The sequence below is a fragment of the Eutrigla gurnardus genome, assembly GCF_963514095.1.
Source record: "Eutrigla gurnardus genome assembly, chromosome: 17".
NCBI lineage: Eukaryota > Metazoa > Chordata > Actinopteri > Perciformes > Triglidae > Eutrigla > Eutrigla gurnardus.
In genome coordinates, this window is record NC_139928.1 from 23,602,249 (window position 1) to 23,624,389 (window position 22,141).

The 22,141-nt window shown below is 45.8% G+C and overlaps 1 protein-coding gene across 1 annotated transcript; it reads left to right on the forward strand.

Annotated features, from left to right (window-relative positions):
• Window positions 1-452: 452 nt before the first annotated feature.
• enpp2l (ectonucleotide pyrophosphatase/phosphodiesterase 2-like) lies at window positions 453-21,112 on the forward strand. The gene is made up of 25 exons (XM_084031354.1): window positions 453-643; window positions 4,356-4,461; window positions 4,905-5,054; window positions 6,717-6,842; window positions 6,927-6,987; window positions 7,074-7,171; window positions 8,043-8,122; window positions 8,218-8,337; window positions 8,458-8,513; window positions 9,090-9,155; window positions 9,711-9,783; window positions 9,914-10,022; window positions 11,158-11,283; window positions 11,358-11,389; window positions 11,471-11,598; window positions 11,914-11,992; window positions 12,108-12,195; window positions 12,293-12,465; window positions 13,198-13,258; window positions 13,588-13,727; window positions 13,942-14,083; window positions 14,236-14,313; window positions 15,369-15,501; window positions 16,568-16,721; window positions 20,692-21,112. Exons 1-25 carry the CDS (start codon window positions 626-628, stop codon window positions 20,860-20,862), a joined length of 2,568 nt encoding a protein of 855 aa, XP_083887480.1. The 5' UTR covers window positions 453-625; the 3' UTR covers window positions 20,863-21,112.
• The last annotated feature ends 1,029 nt before the right edge of the window (window positions 21,113-22,141 follow it).

The window sequence follows — 22,141 nt, forward strand, 5'->3', positions numbered from 1 at the left end:
GAATCAATAAAACAAGATGAATACGTTTATAATGATTAGAAATGATAATGTGTAATATTATAATACTACTGTGGTCAAATAAACAAAACGAAAATTACATTTAAAAAATTATTATTAAAAATATGATAAATAATGTGCACATTGTAAATAATAAATAAATAATATTATAGTGTTTTTGAGTTATTGATTATATTTTGCTCTTAAACAACCTCTGTTAAACTCTTTATTTTATTTTATTGATCATCATTACGTCATCACACAGAGATGACCTTTGTCAGCAGTGAGTTGCTCCTTTCAGCCCCTCTGTGCCTCTCTCTCTCTCCTCTCTCTCTCTCTCTCTCTCTCTCTCTCTCTCTCTCTCTCTCTCTCTCGGAGTTGGACTCCGGAGCGTCACTCTTGTACCAGCTGTCACCATTACTTCATGCTTATTGGCCCAGGACCGAGAGAGGCAAACAAGGGGGGAGAGAGAGGGAGAGTGTGAGAGAGAGAGGTAGAGAGAGCGTGGGAGAGAGAGAGGTGGACCCCTGCGCGCTGCTCCATCGACCTGACCAGAGACGCGCGGACGTCGGACACACTTTTGCTCTGCTCCGGTTGGAATGCTACAAGTGGATCCGCTGCCTGGATCATGCTATTGGGAAAATTGGTACGGTAAGACTGTAGTCTGGCTGCCATGTCACCGTCTCTCTCTCGCTCTCTCTCCCTCTCTCTCCCCCCTCCTCCCCCCAAACAACAACAAAACCCTGTTGCAGCACGGATCGACCTGTGAGAGAGCGCTGCACTTTGCCTCGCATCAATGCAGGCTGCGAAATGTGCAAAGAGGGAGAAAGGGGGGGAGAGAGGGAGGGAGAGATGGCAGCAGCTGGGACTCTTATCTTGGTCTTTTTTTATTAACAAGAAGCATGATTGGTGGTGATGATGTGATGATGATGATGATGATGGTGACGGATTGCCGGGAACGGTTCACTGTCCGTGACGTTTGTTTACCTGGGGGAGGTAAAAGCAAGCAAAAGCTGTGTGCTCACACTCTGTACCGTCTTCCCGTCCTCATCGTCCTCATCCTACAATTATTTGCAAAGAGTTTGGTCAATATGCTAAAAGTGTGTATGTATATTTTGACTGTACCTGTATTCCAATACTTACGGTATTCTAACAGGTACAATGGGAAGGGGTGTGTGTTTTTTAAGTTTCGTGATCTTGTGAAGCAGTTTATGTTCTGCTAAAGTGTGAATCCAGCCGGCAAACATCTGTATCCTGATGATCCATCAGATGTCTGGGCTGAATTAGCCTCGCTCTTTGCCAGAACTTTCCACATTGCATCGTTTTGTATCCTGACTTCTGTTTCAGAGCGGAGATGAGAGTTTTGTTTTTTTGTTCTCATGTGGTTGAAACGTCTCAGCCCACGATGAACACACGTTTAGATTCAAGGGTTTGCTGATCTGTGCAGCACGTTGTGTGAACGGGAAGAAAACCAGCTCCCAGTTAGGACAACCAGGTAGACAACCAGGTAACGGTAGACAACCAGGTAGACAACCAGGTAGACAACCAGGTAGACAACAAGGTAAAGGCCAAGTTATGCTTTCGCGTCGACACAACGCAAGGGGGTCCTTGCGGACCCCCCTTACGTCCAATGCAAGGGCCTGACGTGCACCTCCCAAAAATCCTAGACGCGCGTCGAGACGACGCAACACCAACGCAGCGGCATTGGCTGTGATTGGTCCGCTAACTACATCCGCTGGAGACCGCTTTCCGGTTTCCACTCATAAACACCGCCATTTAAACTTTTAAAAGGCTACTTTTATTGTTTGCACCTTGTTTTATTGTTTGCACCTCGCTTTTGCACAAATAAATAAAACACCAAGTTCTGAAAAATTGTGGACGTTTAAAGCCGGAAAGTAAACAAATAGGCTATAACGAGGCTACGACGATATACGCCAAGAGTCTCGGTCGGTCGGTCAGTCTTTACAAAAACCATAGCGCCCTTTACCGGTGTGGCATTGAATTGCATTTCGACACGTAAACCCAACGCAGAACCATCACGGTCTCCAAGCAACTGCGTGGCCGTTGCGTGATCACTACGCGGAAGCATAATCAGGCCTTAACGGTGGACAACAAGGTAACAGTGGACAACAAGGTAGACACCCAGGTAGACAACAGGGTAACGGTAGACAACCAGGTAGACAACCAGGTAGACAACAAGGTAACGGTAGACAACCAGGTAGACAACAAGGTAACGGTGGACAACAAGGTAACAGTGGACAACAAGGTAGACAACAAGGTAACGGTAGACAACAAGGTAACGGTAGACAACCAGGTAGACAACAGGGTAACGGTAGACAACAAGGTAACGGTAGACAACAAGGTAACGGTAGACAACCAGGTAGACAACAGGGTAACGGTAGACAACAAGGTAACGGTAGACAACCAGGTGGACAACAAGGTAACAGTGGACAACAAGGTAGACAACAAGGTAACGGTAGACAACAAGGTAACGGTAGACAACCAGGTAGACAACAGGGTAACGGTAGACAACAAGGTAACGGTAGACAACAAGGTAACGGTAGACAACCAGGTTGACAACAAGGTAACGGTAGACAACAGGGTAACGGTAGACAACAAGGTAACGGTAGACAACAGGGTAACGGTAGACAACAAGGTAACGGTAGACAACCAGGTAGACAACAAGGTAACGGTAGACAACAAGGTAACGGTAGACAACAAGGTAACGGTAGACAACAGGGTAACGGTAGACAACAAGGTAACGGTAGACAACAAGGTAACGGTAGACAACAGGGTAACGGTAGACAACAAGGTAGACAACAAGGTAGACAACCAGGTAGACAACAAGGTAACGGTAGACAACAAGGTAGAAAACCAGGTAGACAACAAGGTAACGGTGGACAACAAGGTAATGGTAGACAACAAGGTAGACAACAAGGTAACGGTAGACAACCAGGTAACGGTAGACAACCAGGTAGACAACAAGGTAATGGTGGACAACAAGGTAGAAAACCAGGTAGACAACAAGGTAACGGTGGACAACAAGGTAATGGTAGACAACCAGGTAGACAACCAGGTAACGGTAGACAACCAGGTAGACAACAAGGTAACGGTGGACAACAAGGTAACGGTAGACAACAAGGTAACGGTAGACAACAAGGTAACAGTGGACAACAAGGTAGACAACAAGGTAACGGTAGACAACAAGGTAACAGTGGACAACAAGGTAGACAACAAGGTAACGGTAGACAACAAGGTAACGGTAGACAACAAGGTAAGAGTGGACAACAAGGTAGACAACAAGGTAACGGTAGACAACAAGGTAACGGTAGACAACCAGGTAGACAACAGGGTAACGGTAGACAACAAGGTAACGGTAGACAACAAGGTAACGGTAGACAACCAGGTTGACAACAAGGTAACGGTAGACAACAGGGTAACGGTAGACAACAAGGTAACGGTAGACAACAGGGTAACGGTAGACAACAAGGTAACGGTAGACAACCAGGTAGACAACAAGGTAACGGTAGACAACAAGGTAACGGTAGACAACAAGGTAACGGTAGACAACAGGGTAACGGTAGACAACAAGGTAACGGTAGACAACAAGGTAACGGTAGACAACAGGGTAACGGTAGACAACAAGGTAGACAACCAGGTAGACAACAAGGTAACGGTAGACAACAAGGTAGAAAACCAGGTAGACAACAAGGTAACGGTGGACAACAAGGTAATGGTAGACAACAAGGTAGACAACAAGGTAACGGTAGACAACCAGGTAACGGTAGACAACCAGGTAGACAACAAGGTAATGGTGGACAACAAGGTAGAAAACCAGGTAGACAACAAGGTAACGGTGGACAACAAGGTAATGGTAGACAACCAGGTAGACAACCAGGTAACGGTAGACAACCAGGTAGACAACAAGGTAACGGTGGACAACAAGGTAACGGTAGACAACAAGGTAACGGTAGACAACCAGGTAGACAACAGGGTAATGGTAGACAACCAGGTAGACAACAGGGTAACGGTAGACAACAAGGTAACGGTAGACAACCAGGTAGACAACAGGGTAATGGTAGACAACCAGGTAGACAACAAGGGAACGGTAGACAACCAGGTAGACAACAAGGCAGACAAGAAGGTAACGGTAAGGTAACGGTAGACAACCAGGTAGACAACAAGGTAACGGTAGACAACAAGGTAGCACAACTCCTTCAACATCGTTGTTAAAAATCCCAGAACTGAGTAATCTGCCCATGACATGATGAGATTAAAAAAAACATTTTTTTTATTGGTAATCAAACAGCGATCCCTCTGTGTGTGTGGTGGTAATGTGGTCTGTGGTCTCCCTGCAGATAGGGGTCTTGTTCTGTCTGTGGGGAACTGATGTCAGCAGAGCTTATGTGTTTCAAGCCAGTAGACCTGCAGATGGAGCAGAGAACCCGGCACCGCACACTAAAGGTGAGAATGGTCACGTACATCAGACTTCATCAACTCAGACCCAGACCCTGACCCACAACCAGACCCAGACTCACAGACCCAGATTCACCTTCACTGTCACTGTCGACCTACAATAAGTCTCTGTGAGGAGGTGTAGGGCTCCGTCCCCGTTGGGGAACCAACACCAACACCCCCCTGCTGGAGGACCAGGCCCTATTGCTGGCCCTGCTGGAGTGAAGGGAGGCACAGGAGAACCAGAACCAGGACTGCAGAGTGTCAGACCCCGCTGCAGTAAAACCCGAGGTTTTCTAAAGCAGAAAACCAAACAAAGGCAAAACAAAACAGCAGTAGTAGTTGACATTACACAAAAGTCAGTCTGTAAAAATGGGCTTTTAAGAAGTGATTTATTAGTCTCGCCTCCTGGAGGCCGTTCAGCATGTTTGTGTCCCCTCTCGTCCCTCCAGTCATCTCCGAGTGGGTTAGCTCAGCGGGCTCCTGCAAGGGGAGGTGCTTCGAGCTGGAGGAGGCCAAACCTCCGGGATGCAGATGTGACAATCTGTGTAAAACCTACTACAGCTGCTGCTCCGACTTCGACCAGCACTGCCTGAAAACAGGTCAGTGTGAGGCCGCCGGCTTCTGCTCTTCTGTCCCGAAAACAGTGATGATGTTTGTGTTTGTGTGCTATATTTTCTCATCTAACTTTCCTTCCCTTTAAAAACACCTCACAGTTATACAGTTTCTTTCAAAAAAGTTTGGGTTTTGAGCAACGTCACTCGAAGGAGGGGACTATTTTCAGCAGCGGATGAATCCACCCTTGGTGCTCTGATAAGGCTAGGCAAGGCAATTTTATTTGTATAGCACCTTTCGACAACAAGCGGTTCAAAGTGCTCGCTCTGATGAGTATTTGTGGCAGCCGGACAGAGTCAAACGGTTGCTGTGTCTCAATTCATTGTATCCTTCAGAGGACCCGACCTTCAGTTGGATCCTCCGAATCCATGAACAGAAGGCCGCATGTTCTCGGCAGCAATTGAAGCCTTGTTGCCTTGTTGCGGCCGCTTTGACCAGTTCTCCTAAAGACGACGATCCCATGCAACAAAAACCCATCGTGATTACTTTTGAAGGGAATTTGGTCTGCGTGATGACGAGGTCAGCCGGATTTTCACCCAGGAGACCGTTGTTCGTGTGAAAGCAAAAGTTTGTAAGTTCGTTACTGAAATAACCAAATGTATTTTGGTTTTTTTCTGCAAGTTCTTAAAACTGCGACGGGACATATTTGATAGTGCAGATTAGTTGTATGGGAACGTAATTTTGTCGGAAGCTAGCATGTTCATTTGCATAGTTTTTACAGATGTAACTTGTGTGAGTGTTAAATGTCAAACTGCAACGCTTTACATTCCTCCGACGCGTCAACGTATGCTCGTTACACATCATGGGTTTTTTTCAGGCGCCAAAATGAAATAGTTGGGCACGAACAGTGGTTTCCCGAGTGAAAGTCCTCCGTTTATTTGATGCTCTTGTTCATCTGGCCGTAACGCAGCAAGTGGAAGCGTTGCATTCGCCTAGTTGCATTATTTTTGAGGGCCTCGGCAGCGAGAAGGAGCTGCAGAGGAGCGATGCATGTCCTACTGAATGTGTCTGGAACATGTTTCCACAGCAGAGCTACAGTAGCTCGGGGACTCGCTCGGCCCACAACCCAATAAGTGCTTTCTGCTGGAGCTGATAAAACAGGAACAAAAGGGTGCCTGTTCTTCATCTGATGGTGGTTTAGAGCTTGGCTCGAGTGAAGAGAGCGAACCCGCAGTCACATCTTGAAAACATTAGGCGAACAACAGAAGGACATTGTAAAAAATTAAAGACAAAATGAGTTCTGCTGAGCTTTTACAAGGTCTGCTTTGTTTGGTAGCGAAACTATGACGAGTATCAGCACCACTGCAGGAGAAAAACACGGAACCAAGAGAGGGGGCAATATTCAGAGGAAAAAAGACAACGCCTTGGCCTTCGCCTAAGGTCCTTGAAGCCAAATTGTCATCTTGTGGGTGTTTATTGATCAGGGCTAAGATGCTCGCGGTAGCTTGTCACAGCAACGGCAAACATCCGGTGTTAGCGGAACCAATCAACTTGTTCATATCGGCTAGATATATTTATCTCTTAATATTGCCCCCCTGGCGGCTCCGTTGTTTGTGTTTTTCGTCCCAGTGGCCCTGATGCGCCGTCGTAAACAGATGATTTGTTTAAAGAGGCTGATAATGAACTTTGCTCCCTTGCTGGTTGCCCAGCGGGGGGCTTCGAGTGTTCGGCGGACCGCTGTGGCGAGGAGAGGAATGGCGACTTCGCCTGCCACTGCTCCGATGGCTGCCTGGAGCGAGGCGACTGCTGCTCCAACTACAAGTCGCTCTGCAAAGGTAGTCGCCGGGGTTCAGTGTACAGCAAGGTGAGAATCCATGTGCATGATGGGTAATTCACTCTGTGCTGGTTTTCCACGTGAGGTGAGGCATCGTGGGTGGAGGGAGACTGCGAGGAGATCAAGAGTCCTGAATGTCCTGCAGGGTGAGTCTCAAACCAGCGTAGAAATCAAACCTGCAGAAATCCACGCATTTCTATTTAAATGGTGATGTTTTGTGTTTTGTGCTCAGCTTCATCCGGCCGCCGCTCATCATGCTGTCTGTCGACGGCTTCAGGGCCTCCTACCTGAAGAAGGGCCGGGCCGTCATCCCCAACATCCACAAGCTCAGTGCGTCCTCCTTGCTGGTCCCTCCTTCCTGTTCCCTCCACCTTCCTGGTCCCTCCTTCCTGCTCCCTCAACCTTCCTGGTCCCTCCTTCCTGGTCCTTTCTCCTTCCTGTTCCCTCCTCCTTCCTGTTCCCTCCTCCTTCCTGGTCCCTCCTTCCTGTTCCCTCCTCCTTCCTGGTCCCTCCTTCCTGTTCCCTCCTCCTTCCTGTTCCCTCCTCCTTCCTGTTTCCTCCTCCTTCCTGGTCCCTTCTCCTCCCTCTTCCCTCCTCCTTCCTGGTCCCTTCTCCTTCCTGTTCCCTTCTCCTTCCTGTTCCTTCCTCCTTCCTGTTCCCTCCTCCTTCCTGTTCCCTCCCCCTTCCTGTTTCCTCCTCCTTCCTGGTCCCTTCTCCTCCCTCTTCCCTCCTCCTTCCTGGTCCCTTCTCCTCCCTCTTCCCTCCTCCTTCCTGGTCCCTCCTCCTTCCTGTTCCCTTCTCCTCCCTCTTCCCTCCTCCTTCCTGGTCCCTTCTCCTCCCTCTTCCCTCCTCCTTCCTGGTCCCTTCTCCTCCCTCTTCCCTCCTCCTTCCTGGTCCCTTCTCCTTCCTGTTCCCTGCTCCTTCCTGTTCCTTCCTCCTTCCTGTTCCCTGCTCCTTCCTGTTCCTTCCTCCTTCCTGTTCCCTGCTCCTTCCTGTTCCTTCCTCCTTCCTGTTCCTTCCTCCTTCCTGTTCCCTCCTCCTTCCTGTTCCCTCTTCCTTCCTGTTCCCTCCTCCTTGCATCTCTTTTTCACATCCTTTTAGTGTGTATCTTAGTTGTTTTGCATCTCTTTGAAGTCCTTTTGACGATGTCAAAGATGAAGATTCTTTTGTGTGTTTTTTGTTGTTGTTTGTTTCCTCCCAGGAGAGTGTGGTACGTCATCACCATACATGCGGCCCGTCTACCCAACAAAGACCTTCCCAAACTTATACAGTCTAGTCACGGTAAGTGAAGTGTGTCTGGACGTCTGTTAGATGATGTGATGCTGTCGGTGGATATTACCTGTAACTGCGTCGCTCTGTGTGATCCCCCCCCTCAGGGTCTCTACCCCGAATCCCATGGGATTGTGGGGAACACCATGCACGACCCCGTGTTTAACGCCACCTTCAGCCTGCGCAGCAGAGAGAAGCTGAACCACCGCTGGTGGGGGGGGCAGCCTGTGAGTACAGACCAGAGACTCATGATTGGACGAGAATAATTTCCGGTTGTTAGCATCGTAATAAACGAGCCGAGTGACCGTTATATCGGAAACATATTCATTCTCCTCTCTGTGTTCCAGGTCTGGATCACAGCAGAGGAACAAGGAGTGAAAGCAGCCTCTTTCTTCTGGCCTTGGTACTGAAGTTGGTACTGGAATATTTTTCAATAGCTTGAGACCCTGAACGCAGCGCTGCACTTGTCACTTACAAAGAGGCCGAGAATACAACTGGTCTGGATTTATTCTAGTACTATGAAGTCGTCTTTGCTCCAGTCTAGTTGTACTGTTGCTGGAATCTTAACAATAGTATGTAGTCGTTTATTTTAAGGATCTAGATGCTTGAAATGAAATGGGTTACTAAAACCAGACCGGTACGGAGAGGTTCACCTCAGTGAGAGGACACGGACAGATTCCTTTCAGAAAGCCTTCACACGTCGATGACATAGCGACCACGAGGACGAACATCCTGACAGCGGATGACAAAGGACCCAAACACAGGAAGACACAGTACCCCCCACACAGTCCGTCAACAACGGAGGCATTGACGACTCAAAGCAGCAGCTTGTTGAGCAAAAATCATTCAAAGCAAGAAGTCAGACCGGATTTGTTCATATATTTAATATAATTGATATAGATTGTTATTAGGGGAAGGCAGCAGTGTTTCTGTTATACCGTTTCTTCTTCCTCTAATTCATTAACGGTTGTGCTTCCAGGGTGATTCATCTTGAGAGGAGGATTCTGACCATCCTGCGCTGGCTGCAGCTGCCTGATGATCAGAGGTGCGTCTTTCCGTTCTGGGACATTTTAGGTCCGATTGCCACCAAATATTATTTATTGGATCGAGCCTTGTTTAGTTTATCGACCAATTAACTTCATAAAGGGCACATAATGAGACCGAAGTCAACAACTAAGCCTGCAGGACATGTCTATCACCTGAAACCTTCCCTGAAACCTTTATTCAGATCGACCACTAGGGGCGTTACAGGTGCTACAAATGAGCATGGCATAACGCACATCTAATGATAAATCTGAGATGTATGGCCAATCATTGCATAACTTGCAGGATTACGTATCGTTATAACTATGTTTATATATAACAAGGTTTTATCGAGAGCTTTTTTTACTATCTGGTTGACTCTGAAGTTTCTCATGCTCACGGGTGGTTAACGTGACTCTGGTTGTTTTGTTTGTGTCTGTTCAGGATGTGTGTTCAGCTGCAGAGTCTGGGACTCCAGCAAGTTTTACTTAAAAATGATTCTTTAGAATGTATTTCTTCTGGATAATTATGTTTATTAATGTTTATCCTGATTAAATTGTGTGAGTTGTGTCTTCAGGCCGTACGTCTTTGCTGTCCACTCAGAGCAGCCGGATACGTTCGGACATCGACTCGGACCGCTCAGCAGTGAGGTGAGCACAACAGGAAAAAGAAAGGCAGCAAAAACACGTGATGAAGTGCCTTCAAATGGAGAGAATGTGGTGACGAGCCTCCTTGAGTAGCATTTAAAATGGAAATCTTCTTCATCCGTCCTGTGTGCAGCTGGATAATCCTCTGAGGGAGATCGACAACATCATTGGTCAGCTGATGAACGGTCTGAAGCAGATGAACCTGCATCGCTGCGTCAACATCATCATCGTTGGAGACCACGGTATGATGTCATCGTAGTGACGTACGATGGTGGTGAACGTGCTTGAAGATGGAGACGATTACACATAATTAAAAGGGAATGAAGAACATGTCTTATCTGAGATTTACTCTTTACTCTAAACTAGACTGAATAAAGCAAAAGATTATTTTGTAGTTCGGGTTGCATTCAAATCTGAAAGTCATTCAGGTTCAGGTGGCCCGGGTCATGAGGACGGCTAACGTGGCTTTTACAGCTAACAGAGCTAACAGCTAACAGGGCTTTTACAGCTAACAGAGCTAACAGCTAACGGGGCTTTTACAGCTAACAGGGCTAACAGCTAACGGGGCTATTACAGCTAACAGAGCTAACAGCTAACAGGGCTTTTACAGCTAACAGAGCTAACAGCTAACGGGGCTTTTACAGCTAACAGAGCTAACAGCTAACGGGGCTTTTACAGCTAACAGAGCTAACAGCTAACGGGGCTTTTACAGCTAACAGAGCTAACAGCTAACAGGGCTTTAACAGCTAACAGAGCTAACAGCTAACGGGGCTTTTACAGCTAACAGAGCTAACAGCTAACAGGGCTTTTACAGCTAACAGAGCTAACAGCTAACGTGGCTTTTAAAGCTAACAGAGCTAACAGCTAACGGGGCTTTTACAGCTAACAGAGCTAACAGCTAACGGGGCTTTTACAGCTAACAGGGCTAACAGCTAACGGGGCTATTACAGCTAACAGAGCTAACAGCTAACGGGGCTTTTACAGCTAACAGAGCTAACAGCTAACGGGGCTTTTACAGCTAACAGCCATTAGAACTGACCAACCAGCAGGACTGAGGGTTTCTTTTTCAGTAGAAGCGTTTAACAGTCAAAATGAAGGGTTTTGTAGTGAACGTCTGCTGCGCAGGTTAAAATGAGTTTTTTTAGTTTTGTAAGAAGTGAAGTGAAGAAGAAGTGAAACACGTTGCTTGCGGTCAAGACTGTTTGTATTCATTCAATCAAAGCTGTGGTCTTTGCAGACACCACAGAGGCAGCACAAGCTTCATTCACATAAGGTGTCATAATGAATAAAGTATCAACCTGAACAGAATGGGAGGTCAGAAGAAATGTAATGACACTTGACTTGAACCTCGTATTAATTATAAGATGCGTCTCTCAGGTATGGAGGAGGCCCACTGTGATTGGACCGAGTTTCTCAGCAACTACCCGCTCAACATCGACGAGATCACGCTGATCCCCGGCTCGCTGGGCCGAATACGACCTCGCGACCCCAAATCCACCACATGTAAGACGAGACTGCACATGATCAAAAGATCAAAGTTTAAGGCCTGATTTTTATGTGATATTTTCTTTTTCCAGACGACCCAAAAGTTGTGGTGGCGAACCTCACTGTAAGTACGTCGACGAAACACCACGTCACATGAACGTAAACTATCCTTTCACTTCCGTCACCCCGCCGTTTGTCCTTCCAGTGCAAAATGCCGACTCAGCACTTCAAGCCGTACCTGAAGCAGCATTTACCCAAGAGGCTTCACTACGCCAACAACCGCAGGATCGAGGACGTACAACTGCTGATGGAGAGGAAGTGGCACATCGCCAAGTAAGTGATGATTTAATATCAATTATCATTATCTGATCCCGTATTACCTTATACAAATGATATAATCACAGAAGGCTGTTTTTTGGGTGGACTCGACCTCCCCCAAGACCCTGAGAACCCTGAACCTGAATGACTTTCAACCTGAACCAGGTCTCAGCTCCACCTTTTAGTCCAGTTTAGCCCCAGATCAGTTTGATTGGACCCTAAACACCCCGCAAAGACCTGAGAGGCATTCCAGATTTGAGATTTTTCTTTATTTCAGTTGCAGAAGCATTAGATTGTTAAAAACAAATATTTGTTTTGTTTTTGCTTCAGAAAAATGCCGGAGAAGATGAGGCCTCGTTGTGGTTTCTTCGGCGACCACGGCTTTGATAACAAGATCACCAGCATGAGGGTACTGTGTGGTTTTATATCAGATATCAGCCGATCCCAGGATACTTTGTTGTTAAGATCTATATGCATTGAAACAGTAAATATTAACGATTTAACGCCTTTTTCTCTTGACACAGACCATCTTCATGGGTCACGGGCCGAGCTTCAAGTACCGGAAAAGCGTGCCGGAGTTTGAAAATATAGAATTATACAACGTCATGTGCGGTGAGACTGCTGTTGTTATCCACCTTCTTGACGGTGTTGTTGACCTCGTCACCGGTGATGCGTTCAGGTCCTAACCACCACCACTTCCTGTACTCAGACCTGCTGGGGCTGAAGCCGGCGCCCAACAACGGGACGTACGGCAGCCTGAACGACATGCTGAGGGATCCTCCGTACCAACCCAGCACGCCAGACGAAGTGGCGGTGCCGTCGCCAGCGTCCGACTCCGATGCCGCCGTGACACATGACCTCGGCTGCAGCTGCGACGATGAGGTCAGAGGGCCGTGACATCACTAAAACATCCTTTCTGACTCTCGGCTGTAACTCAGTGCTGCAGGAACAAGTCATCGATGGGGTTTTTTGACGTTAAGCTTAAAGGGATTTTAACATTTTTGTTCAACGAAATAAAACGGCGCACGTTGCTAACAAGTAGCTTAACGCAGCCTGGTCTCCGGAGATTTACGTTCACGTACAATGAAACAGCAACGTGGATTACATTTCAAGTGTCTTTTTTCATGGATTACGTTTACGTCTCATAAATTACTTTCAAGCGTCTCCGCTGAAGTCAGAGTAAAAGAAATAAAACAGGACTTTCACCCGGGAGACCGCTGTTAGTGTCCCGTGTTGCATTTTTGTTTTGTTTCAATTTCATAGTCATTTTAAATCAAACCGTGATGTTTTTTTACTAAACCTAACCAAGTAGTTTTGTACGTGTGTTTTTGTTCGTTAACGTTAGTTTCAGACGGTTTAAAGCAGCGACTGTTTGATCGTAGTGTGGTGTATACCATCGTTGTTTTATAGCCACTTCTTTTATTACGTGAGATTGTTACTGCCGATCGCGTTCACGCTTCAAAAATCCTAAAAGTGCAGTTCATTTGTGAAGATTACCTCGCTGAAAGAACTTGGCGTCCCTGCAGCACTTTATATGCGTCCACTGTTACTTTAACGATAGTCATTTACACTTCATCCTCAACAAACTGACGTCTGTGTTGTTTTGGGTTCCAGAACAAAGTGGAGGAGAATATCGAAGCCTTCAGTCCGGCACCCGACGGCGTCTACAGCTACAGTAGGTTTCACTCCCAGCATCGTCAGCATACACAAGCATCCAAAACGTATTTCAGTTCCTGAAAATGAAGTTAGAATTAAAAATGTTTTTATGGAGGGTGATGAAGTAACAGAGTGGAAAATAAAGCAAAAAATCAAAGTATATATATATTTGCACTGGTTAGATTTTAAAAAAGCTTGGTAAATTATTTTAATGCGCATTGGTCTGTATTTTTTGTGATGAACACCTTAAATACCTTCTAATTTTAGCAATTAGTCACAATTTGACACCTTTTGTCAGCGTCCACTGTATTAGTGTCATGATCTGTGTGTGTGTGTGTGTGTGTGCAGACACTACCCACCTGCCGTTTGGTCGTCCACTAGTGATGTTCGACACTCAGTACAGTTTGCTGCATCACGTGGAGTTCATCAGTGGCTACAGCAAAGAGCTGGCGATGCCCCTGTGGACGGCGTTCACGCTGCTTCGACAGGTACGCCCGGCGTCTTCCACACGCTAACGCTACATGCTAACGCTACATGCTAACATGCACGTTGCATCTTTATACTCCAACACGCTTCACGTTACAGATCGTACTCCAAAGTCACACACGAACACCGACACGATTTTAAACTTCTGTACACGGGAAGATTTAATCGACGGCAGATTGACTTCATACGTTTAATATCTCCGTCTCTCTCTCTCAGGAGGACCTGACTCCCGTCCCGGAGGTGTCCGCCGGTGACCTCTGTATCCGCGTTGACCCCAGAGTTTCAGCTGACCACAGTCAGAGCTGCACGGCCTACAGCCAGAACAACCAGCTCACCTCCGGCTTCCTGTTCCCTCCAGGTGAAGCCGACCGACTCCAACAGCTGATGCATTTAGAACCAGATGTGGAAACGGTCAAAACACACAAATGTCACTCTTGTTTTCACCGCTCTGATGTTTCCATGACGACGGCGATCTTGTTGAGCTTGTTTGTGTGTGATGTGTTTTTGCAGAGCTGGCTTCGTCTCCAGAGTCCAGATACGACGCTTCGCTCATCACTAACGTCGTGCCCATGTACCCGGCCTTCAAGAGTGAGTCTCACGCTTCATCCCCCATGTAGCGGGGGGGTTTAGCTCAGGAGGTAGAGCGTTTGCCTGGTAACCGCAAGATTGCCGGTTTGATCCCCGGCTCCTCCTAGCTGAGTGCCTGGTGTCCCTGAGCAAGACACCTCACCCTGTCGCCCTGCGTGGTTGACTCCGCTATGGATACATTTTTGCTCTTGATGGATCACAAATTAGCCCCGTGGAAGAAGTTGGTCCGGGTGGTGTACGGATCAGAAAAACGTGCAGGAGACCACTGTTCATTGTCCTGTGTGAGCCCAGTACTTTTGTTTTAACCTCAAAGTCCTTTCAAGCCAAAACACGGAAGCTAGCGGAGTAATTCCGTTGAATGCGTTTTCTGTTTTGCTCGTTAACTGTGTGTTCCAAGCTGTTTTAAAACTTGCGACGTTGTCGAATTGGAGGTAATTTAAGCAGCGACATTGAACCCGAAGGACTGTGAGTCCTCAGCGGACCTTTAAAATCACGTCTGTCAGCGATGGCCACGTTGGTGTGACCCTTCTCTCTTCCCGTACGTCAGCAGCGTCTGGTCGCATCACACGAGACAAAGAGGCGATGTCGGACCGAGCGAGGACGGCCTGATACCCATTGTTTCTGTGGGGAGAGAGAGAGGGCTTATCAGGACTCTCTCTCTCTCGTCTCACATAGACGTGATTCGTCGGCTCTGAGAACAAACTGTCTCTCTGCAGGATTTATTGATTTTGCTGATTGAGGCTCGTGAGCTGATTGGTTGTCAGATCCGACCACGAAGTCCCTTCCTTCCTGACATCCGTCTCACTGACGGTTAATCGAGAGTCTAGACAGCATTTTTAACTTCTCCGGCCCGTTTAACGACATCTAACTAATTTTTATTCACTTCGTCTCTTAGTGAACAATGAACTGCGTTTTAACTGATTGCAAAGAACAAAGAGCACAAACAGGTCTTTTTTCCTGATTTTGTGGGTTACGTATTCAGATGTAAGTGAGGTCGATGAGTTCAAGGAAGCTCCGTCTTTGCTGCGTCTGATCCGTTGTGGTCTTGTGTGTAGGGCTGTGGAGTTACCTGCAGGGGGCGCTGCTGAGACGCTACGCAGAGGAGAACAACGGCGTCCACGTCCTCGCCGGACCCATCTTTGATTACGACTACGACGGCCTGAGAGACACCACAGAGAATATCAGAGAGTAAGAGACGCCGCCCCTCTAATAATATTATAATGAGGAGAAAAAAACATTGTAAATTCAGTGTCGAGTCGCTACAATGCTACAACTATTAAATGTGATGAACTAACGGTGAAGTTGAGCTCGTTCAAGATCAATAATTCAATTGGAGAAATCTTTATTGTCCCCAAACATTAAAGAAAAAAAAGCTCATGAGATACTTTAACGGCAGCAACGATAAACAACGTTGAAAACGCATCGTAGAACGTACGAAGTGCAACAACGGACCAAAAGGTTCACTTTGAGCATCAGTTTATTCATTAACATTTATTCCTTTTAAACATCTCGTTACTGTCTTTTATGAACACGGAGCTGAACGCTGCAAATAACACAAACATGTAACGGAGAAAAGGCAATGATGAAAAATAAATAATTACAGTAAAAAATAAAATAGTTTTTATCAATATAAGTGTATAATTAAAACAAAGATGATAATAATACAACTAATAATAATAGATTTAATTGCGTATTAGCAATAATAGAAGTACAATTAAAAATGGTTATGGGATTCACGTTTTTTTTTTCAAGTCAAATTCAAGCATTTCCAGGTGCATTTCCATGCTTTTCCAGCCCCTTCCAGCTGTGGTAAACTCCATATTTGTACCAATCCAATGGTCAGTATTCAGTCTACTTATTTTGTCACTTGTTCATCAGATTAAATGAGATGTTATTGTCCTCTAAACAACCAACATGATGTTTGGAGACAGCTTTTTACAGAAGGACCACAAATGAAAGGAAAACTAATTCCACTAACAGATCCACAGAAATATAATCACCAACTATTTTCATCATCTGTTCATCATCAAAAGTCATTTTTCATAAAGAAATGTCAGAAAATGCTGTTTTCAGTCCCTCAGATATGGAGATCTTCTTTTCTCTGTTCTATCATAGATGTCATCACATACAACACACATTTCAAGACCTTTAGTCTAAATCCAAGACCTTCTCAAACCTTGGAAACACCACACTAAAATTCAAGTTTTCAAGGATTTCCAGCACCCGTACCAGCCCTGTAACTATGACCCCCCAGGTTCTCGGGTGACGCCCCCCCTGTCCCCACACACTTCTACGCGGTGCTGACGAGCTGCCAGGACCTGAACCAGACCGTGGAGGACTGTGACGGAGCTCTCAGGGTCTCTTCCTTCCTGCTGCCGCACCGAGAGCACAACAGTGAGGCATGCAACGTGAGTGTACAGCAGAGGGCAGCGCTGGTTAAAAGGAGACACACACAAGTGCTGTTAGCACACATTAAAAAAAAAGTAGTTAGTAGTTTTTATACTTCACCTGAAAGCTGCAGAGCTATAACTCCTTTAAGTCGCTTTTCATGCAAAACAGTTCAGATGTGGTTCATTCGCTGCTTCAATTCACAGCAAACTGAATCTTTCTTGTTTACTTTTGTTTTACAAACAACCCATCGAGTAATAAAATAATCAGTTTATTCAATTCAACCATAATGAAAAGAATTCATTCAAAAGTGAGTAAAACCTGCTAATAAGAACTAATGATAGGATGTATGATTGTATATAATAATGTGTTTTTAGCACTTCCTGTTTGTCAGAATCATCGACTTCTACAACATTTTCAGTGCAGCACTTTTACTTTTTATTGTGTGGTATTAGTTCTTTTGCTTTCAGAGTCACTTTTAATAACCATATTTCCCTATGTTTGGGGGTTTTAATGAATTGCAGATATTTACTTAAAAATCAAACCCCTTTTATGGAGGCATGTGAAGAGGCAGCGGTGTCCAGAAACGATGCCTTCTCACTGCTTCTAAATTCAGGCATAATTCAAATGGAGTTAGAAGATTATTTTACGTCTTCTAGACCTAAAGTTAAGGACCCATGACTTTGTGTTTTGGGGCTGTGATGTCGCCCATATCTTCTTAGGAGGGTCTGGAGGTTTCCTTCTTTCATGGACGCCATAATCTGGAGACGTTTTGCAACAGGTTTATTTTGCATAAAGCTAAAAGGGAACTCCTTTTTCTGCTATTTCAGTACAGATTTAAGGCTTGAGATTGTATCCGATGACATGTCCGGGCGCCTAGCGACACCCTTAAACAAACACACAGTGACCCAGTATGTACTTTACTTTGCTAAAAAAAGGAGAAAGTGGAGCATACCTTCTCCGTGACGGAGCAGCTGTGGCACAATGAGGCGTTGCAGCGTTCAACGCATCAGATTCTTCTTCCCTGAAACACTCTCTGAGTCACTCGGCTGGCGATGAATCTGACCATTATACCGCCGCTGGCTCACGCCGTCCAAAACGCTGTTTGGTTTCAGCAAAATTGTTTATGTTGGAAAAAGGTCAACTCACGCTGGAGGAATGAGTGAGTCCTTCGCCAGTCTAGTTCAGAACCTGCAGATATCAGGTTAGATGGTCGAGATTCAACTCTGTCTGTTAATGACGGAGACGTTTCACCTGCGATGAACCAACACAGCAAAATCTGTCCGTCTGGAACGTCAATATAAAACAGGAAGGGACCGAGACAAAACCCCAGGACTGGGACGGGCCCGGTCCTCTGAATCCAACCATCAAGTGTCTTTGTATGCAGACGATGTTCTGGTTACGGTTACAGTTGATCAAAACTCAACGCCAACCGGGACGATCATTAGGACCCTTTTTTGGACGCGCGTTCCAAAGTCTTGTTCCTAAGTGACGCATTCATGACGTTTTTTTCCCCTCAACCCAACTATGTTTGTAGCAGCGCGACATCAAGACCTCCACGTCTGCTTGAATCATATGATCACCCTAATTCTCCACAGGCTGATCAGCTGTTTTGCCGAAGCGGCTTTGTCTCCGAGCGTTCAGGTGGATGCAGCTAAAGGAGGATTTTTGTTGGGGTTTTTTTGCATCGCTGTCAGAAGAAAGTAAGTGTTTACCTTCAGGTCTTTTCAGAGTAAAAAGCCACATTCATTCAGTTCCCGACAACAACAATCCGCCCTGACATTGACGGAGCGCAGGTCCTTTAGCTAGAAGCTGCTTGTTGCTGCGGTCAGGAAGTGGGTGCCCTGCCTGCACCGGGCCCACCGATGGAGCAGCTTCCTGCCAGCTACCAGTCAGATATGTTTCATTGGAACAAGCCCTGCAGAGCAAATCTCTGTTTACAAGCTCAGTTTTTTTCTAAGGAGTCGGAGACGATTAGTGGAAGAGGAGGATCTGTTGCTGCAAATTGTTTTGCTGTAAATTGAGCCTTTTTTTTTCAATAAAAGACAAAAATCTGACCTTTTTTTAGGGTCAACGCTTGGATTTTCACACGTCGTCACACCGACGAAGAACAACCCGTAAATGTTTCGGCCCTTCTTCACGTGTGGACTACCTCCCGTCAGTTTTACCCACAATGCAGTGGGTGGCTGTGTCGCATACAAAGGTGCTAAATGAGCGTCGGGATGACCGAGCTGCACTTGTTTCCGTGGAAACAAACTGAATTGTCCCAAAACAGTTTGCAACATAAGTAGAAGTCCTTCGAACCCTATCTGTGATGCGTCACAGATAGCACCCCCCCTCCCTGTGATTCACAAGCAGTGGGGGAACAACATTCAGAAGACAGAAAACATTCACAAACACATCAGCAAACATCTACACGCAACACTTCCAGACACGTAGATGAAACGTTCTTGGCTGCAGCAGCCCGTGTTTTAGTCACACTGATTCACAACCCGCCGAGTAAATAAGTAGGTGTGTTTCCCTTTAGCCCAATTCTGCTGATTTTAAATGCAACATTTGAGAGAAAGAGAAGGGAAAGAGGCTCAGGAGAGGGATTTATCTGGTTTGGTTATTTGAAGCAGAAGTGCTTGGTCGCTCTCACGGCAACAACGTCTGGTTGTCTCGAGATTGGCATCGTCGTTGCGACGACGGCCGCCGTCATCGTGGGAGAATGCAACCGACCTGCAAACCCTTGCTCTTGCTCCCAACAAAGGATCACTGCTGCTCATGCTTGGTTCGGGTGGTTTGGATGGTCCCAGGGGTCCCGGTGGTCCTGGGTCAGCATCCACGATTGGAAAATGTTTCCATATTTCTCCATTGTGGGTTTTTTGTTTTGCACGTTTGATTGATGGCTCTGCAGATAAGGTAAGAAGTAGCACAATCATAAATGAGGTGCAGTGAAAGATATAAAATGCTGGGACGTGTTCTGATAGGAGCAACATTACGTGCTTACGGGTAACTGAACGCTGCAACTTTCCTCTTAATGGCTGTGTTTAGTCTTGTTTGGTCGTTATCTTTTTGATGTTGGTAGACTTGTTAAAGAAGAAGTGTTCCCTCGCGCCTGTTTTCATGAGAACTTACAGATATGATGAGGTTTGTTTGCTCTCAGCACTAGCGAGTCCTCAAAAGTATGCATACGTAAAGGTGGTCTGGGTGGTGGACTTTCACCCAGGAGACCACCGTTCGTGTCCCGTTTCAAGAGTATCTAATAAGCAGGGCTCATGTTTTATTTTCTATGAATTCTTTTATTATTTCAGGAATATAGGATTTTCATAGAAATGTTGAATTTGAAATTGAATTTTTTTTGCCAGCATACAGTACCAGTCCAACGTTTGGACACACCTTCTCATTCAATTGTTTTTTTGTCCTCTTGAACAGCCTGGATTCTCACCCTCAACCAAAGAAAACCTGCTTAACGGTCCATTGGCCGGGCTGCTGCTTCGCTAGAGCAGACAGAACGATTCATCAGCTGATTATAAAATCGAGCAGAGATAAAAACTGCTTAACAACGGACACAAAATGCTCCTTGAATATAAATCTAGACACATATTTGTGTTGTGGAGACGTGTTTATGTGTTACGTGTATTTCTGGGTGGCACAGCGTCACCGTTGTTTGATTTTTATTAAATGCAAATCCAGAATGATGAATTATGTATAATCACCACAATGACACACACACACAATGGCACGCTGTTGTGGCTGGTAATTCTAGGAGTGGAACGGGAACAAGAACGGGCCTGAAACAGATTCCTGTGGCACCTCATTAGTAACCGTCACAGGAGTTTTACAACAGAGATGCTTTTCTTGTTTTCTTCTTCTCTGTTCACACTTCTCTGATGCTATAAAAATACTTGGTCGGGTTTCAAACGAAACACAGAAATGCAACGAAAGAACTTCACACTTAACACGTTTTAGCGAGAGAATAACGACTTCCTGTCTCCATCCCTGCAGAGCGGCGAGGACGAGTCGCAGTGGGTCGAAGACCTGCTGAAGGTCCACACAGCCCGGGTCCGAGATGTGGAGATCCTGACGGGCCTGGACCTCTACCGGTCCACCAACCTCACCCTGACCGACGTGCTGAGCCTCAAAACCTACATGAACACCTTCGAGAGTGACGACTAGACGGACGGACAGACAGACGCACACACACGCACACACACACACACACATCGTTGTTCCACTCTGGAGGAACGACCTGAGGAGGGAAAAAGGGAACACATTTCAAAAAAAAAAAAAAAAAATTGAAAAGAGTTCAAGAAGGGTTTGTCAGATTATTACAGGAATATTCAACACAAAGTATCCTGAGAAGGAATAAGCTAGCAGCGTGACTGTAAACATGTATTTTCATATTCATAAAGACTCTTCTGCACGACTTCTCTCGGCCGATCAGCCTGATGTTTTCTGTCACCGTGTCCTTGTGAGGACTTTTGATAGCAGTAACTTTGGATCACAACTGGAAATCAGTAAAAGCCGATGTCTGAAAGGGTTTAATGACAAAAAAATGGTCTGCGATCATTTAAATGGAAAGTGTTTTTAGTTAGTTAGCTAAAAACATACGACGTTGTTGACTCTGCAAAGGTTCGAGATAGATTAGCAGCAGGTTAGCATAGCTTAGCATAAAGACTGGAAACGGTCATATTTCCTACCAGACGTGTTTCAACACCTTCATTTAAAAATATCCAGCAAGTTTGGCGACGTTTGGACAAACTGTCACTGATTTATGGTTTGGAACGAGTGGCGCCCCTTATGGAGAAATGTCACAGTAGATTTTTTACACTCATGGTTCAGCACTGTCATGACACATTTCCTGCGAGTTTTGTAGTGATCGTAGGAACATGTTTTTGATTTATAGTCCAATTAGTGTTGTGCCACGCCCCCTTTTTAGCCTTCGTAGCACCACCTAGTGGTCGATTCCAACAACACTTTCAGGGTTTGTTTCAGGTGTTCTTGTGCACATCTTGTGCCGAGCCACGCCCCTCCCCTTGAAGGTCATTAGTCAATATTTAAAAAATTAAATAACATAAATGTTTCTAAAATCACGTATTGTTAATAACTACATCGCCATCTTGCCGATCGGAGTCCTTTTCTTGCGAAGCACTTGCATGTCATTTCCAGCGGCCGGTCCAACTTTCATGTTCCTAGCTCGTTCCAGGTGCAGGACTAGAACCCGAACCCGAACCGGGATGAACACATGAACTCATCCACCTCTCTTTCCCTCCCTCTGTCTCAGCTGATCATCTAGGTGTATATTTTTATGCAATTTGTCATATTTATTACGTAGCATCACAATAACGGCACCTAGCGTTACAGTATTAATCTCGTGTCAAAGATCCGGCCCCCGTTTACTGTCGTAACATAGAAATAGTTCACTGATGTAGTGCTTTTTCCCCCGAGGAGATGA

What these genes read in the sequence shown, in the direction of transcription:
- enpp2l (XM_084031354.1), top strand. An exon ending in CATCATCGTTGGAGACCACG is followed by an intron (nt 10,023 to 11,157) that starts GTATGATGTCAT and finishes TGCGTCTCTCAG; the next exon opens with GTATGGAGGAGGCCCACTGT. An exon ending in ACAACAGTGAGGCATGCAAC is followed by an intron (nt 16,722 to 20,691) that starts GTGAGTGTACAG and finishes CCATCCCTGCAG; the next exon opens with AGCGGCGAGGACGAGTCGCA.